The 2,456-nt window shown below is 54.8% G+C and overlaps 1 protein-coding gene across 1 annotated transcript in view; it reads right to left on the bottom strand.

The window, feature by feature from the left end:
• Positions 1-2,340: 2,340 nt before the first annotated feature.
• SRR (serine racemase) overlaps positions 2,341-2,456 on the bottom strand; it is a gene marked incomplete at its 5' end in the record, with an annotated part of 1,921 nt that continues 1,805 nt past the window's right edge. Inside the window, one exon of the mRNA XM_010188559.1 lies at positions 2,341-2,451. Within this exon, the coding sequence (XP_010186861.1) occupies positions 2,341-2,451 (111 nt within the window). The remainder of the gene's footprint in view (positions 2,452-2,456) is intronic.

Raw genomic sequence — 2,456 nt, 5'->3', positions numbered from 1 at the left:
TCCAGGCAGCTTTCCAGCCACTCCTCTCCCAACTTTCCCGTTGCTTTCTGCTCTACCATCACTCGCCAGCCCTGCTCACCACCCTCACAGTGCTGCCTCTCTTGCAGATGTCAGTGTTGAATTTCCTGGTGCGTCGGCATCCGAGCAACAGCGAGCCAGTGAGGGCGAAGGAGGAGCTGATCTTCCACTGCGGGTTCAGGCGCTTCCGCACATCCCCCCTGTTCTCCCAGCACACCTCAGGTTTGTGAGGGACAGGAGTGGGGTGGGCATGGCTGTGCCAGGAGGTGGTGCTGGGGTTTCTAGGGCAGGAAGCCTGTGATGTCTTAGCCATGGTGTCTGAACCTGAAGGACTCTTCTAAGACTCACTTTTAGGCTGTGAGGGGAGGCACTAAATAGTGAGGAGTGGAAGGGCTTGGGCAAGGTGGATTTACTGGTCCAGCCAAGGCAGTGGTAGGCTCCATGCAGTCAGCTGGTAGCTCAGAGCATCACCTTCCTTCCCAGATCCTCTGTGCCAGCAGAAAGGTGTTTGATACCCGATTTCCCAAAGCACAGAGCCTGTTTGCCAGGGAAGAACGGGCTCAGTGGGGTTTCCCACAGCTCTGAGGACTCAATCACTGCTGTTCTGTCCTAGCTGACAAGCACAAGCTGGAGCGTTTCCTGCGCCCGGATGCTGCCCTGGTGGTGACTGTTTACGCTCCCATCACTTTCCCTCCTGCCCTGGTGCTGCTTTTTAAACAGAGAAGTAATGGTAAGTCGTTAAGTGCTGGGGAGGTGGTGTCTAGGAATCAAACATCATCAGGCTGTTCCCACAGCCAGCTTACAAGTGCATATGACTTGAAAAAGGTGTCCCCTTCATGCTGTTTGAGAAGATTTAACGCATTTCCATCCCCCTTATCGCTGCCATCTTTGTCTGTCCCTGCTGTGGGGTTGCTCCGGGCCTGCAACACTATGGGGAAAGGGGGTCGTGGTGGGGGAGAAGTTGATGGAGGCACCTTCTGTGGTGCTGCCCCAGTGCGACAGTGACTCTGCCTTGCGGGAATGCCGGGCCTCATCGCCACGGGTTCTCTGCTTTCTGTGGACCCGGACAGAATCGTCATCAAGCGGCTGGTGCTCAGCGGCCACCCTTTCAAGATCCTCACCAAGACGGCCGTCGTGCGGTACATGTTCTTTAACAGAGGTACGGCTCGTCTCCGTGTGGTGGGAAGAGGGCAAGCAGAGCTGCTGCTGTGGCAGCAGCTGTGTTGGTGCCTGTTTCTCACCCCCTTTTCGTGTTTTGATCTCCAGAGGATGTGATGTGGTTTAAGCCAGTGGAACTGAGGACAAAGTGGGGTCGTAGGGGACACATCAAGGAGCCATTAGGTAGGTTTGGTTCTGTGTTCATCTCTGGGCAGGATGGGGTCCTCCTGGGCAAGGAGAAACAGCTATCAGCCTTTTCATCCCTTTGTTTAGGGACCCACGGTCACATGAAGTGCCACTTCGATGGACAGCTGAAGTCCCAGGACACAGTGCTGCTCAACCTGTACAAGCGCGTTTATCCTAAGTGGACTTACGACCCCCACGTCCCGGAGCCTGTGCCGTGGGTGAGGAACGAGAGCGCGCTGCCAACACAGGAGGTGGAAATGGAATAAGTCTGCAGTGTGGTTGATGTTGTGCCTCAGCTCCTCGGACGCTGCTCTCAGCCTCAAGACAGCACTGATGTCTTGGACGTGTTACTGCTGGGGTCTGTACAGGGGCGGCTGTCTCACCAGCTGCTGCTCAGGTACCAGCTACAGCTATTTATTTGAATGGAAAATGTTTTCAAAAAACATCCCAGTGCCTGTGTCTTAGTGGAGGCCAAAGGGGGAAGCTGTGTCCCCCTCGGCTCTTGGGAACCCTGTGGCTGCTGTTGTCTTTCCCTTCTGCTCTGCCACAGCAGTGGCGGGGGAGATTTTGCTGTTTTGAGGACGGGAGTTTGCTGGAAGTTACTGTTGCTGAGGAAGAAAGGTGAAAGGTTTGACAGTTGGACTTGATGATCTTAGAGGCCTTTTCTAACCTTAGTAATTTTATGGTAAAATAATTGTGTGAAGTAGCAGCTGGGGGGAGTGACTGTGTGCTGCTGACTGGATGCCTGTCCCAAATTTGGGCTGGGGAAGGGAGAACAGGCAGCACTTCGCTTCTAGACCCCCCCAGTAGTGACCCTTTGCTGTGGAGCCAAGCGACTGCTGTAAAGAGCAGCGCCAGCTTCCCTTGTCCCTCCACAAAGACTTTCAAACGTTTGGGGTTGTCCGTTTGTTTTTAGTAGTGCGCAAACCCGACTGTACAAATTGAGTGAGGTTTCTGTTGCTTGACACCGCTCCGTTCTCATTCCCCTTTCCCAGGGAGGTCTGAGAGCCAGGGCAGGGAGCTCAGGTCTACGTTGCCTCCGCACAGCACGACACAAACGTTCTCCACGTCCCGGGGGACGGCCTGGAACTGTG

Source organism: Mesitornis unicolor, unplaced genomic scaffold, assembly GCF_000695765.1.
Source record: "Mesitornis unicolor isolate BGI_N332 unplaced genomic scaffold, ASM69576v1 scaffold48677, whole genome shotgun sequence".
Taxonomy (NCBI): Eukaryota; Metazoa; Chordata; class Aves; order Mesitornithiformes; family Mesitornithidae; genus Mesitornis; species Mesitornis unicolor.
Note: the sequence above shows the minus strand (reverse complement) of the source record. Positions and strands in the feature narration are given on the sequence as shown.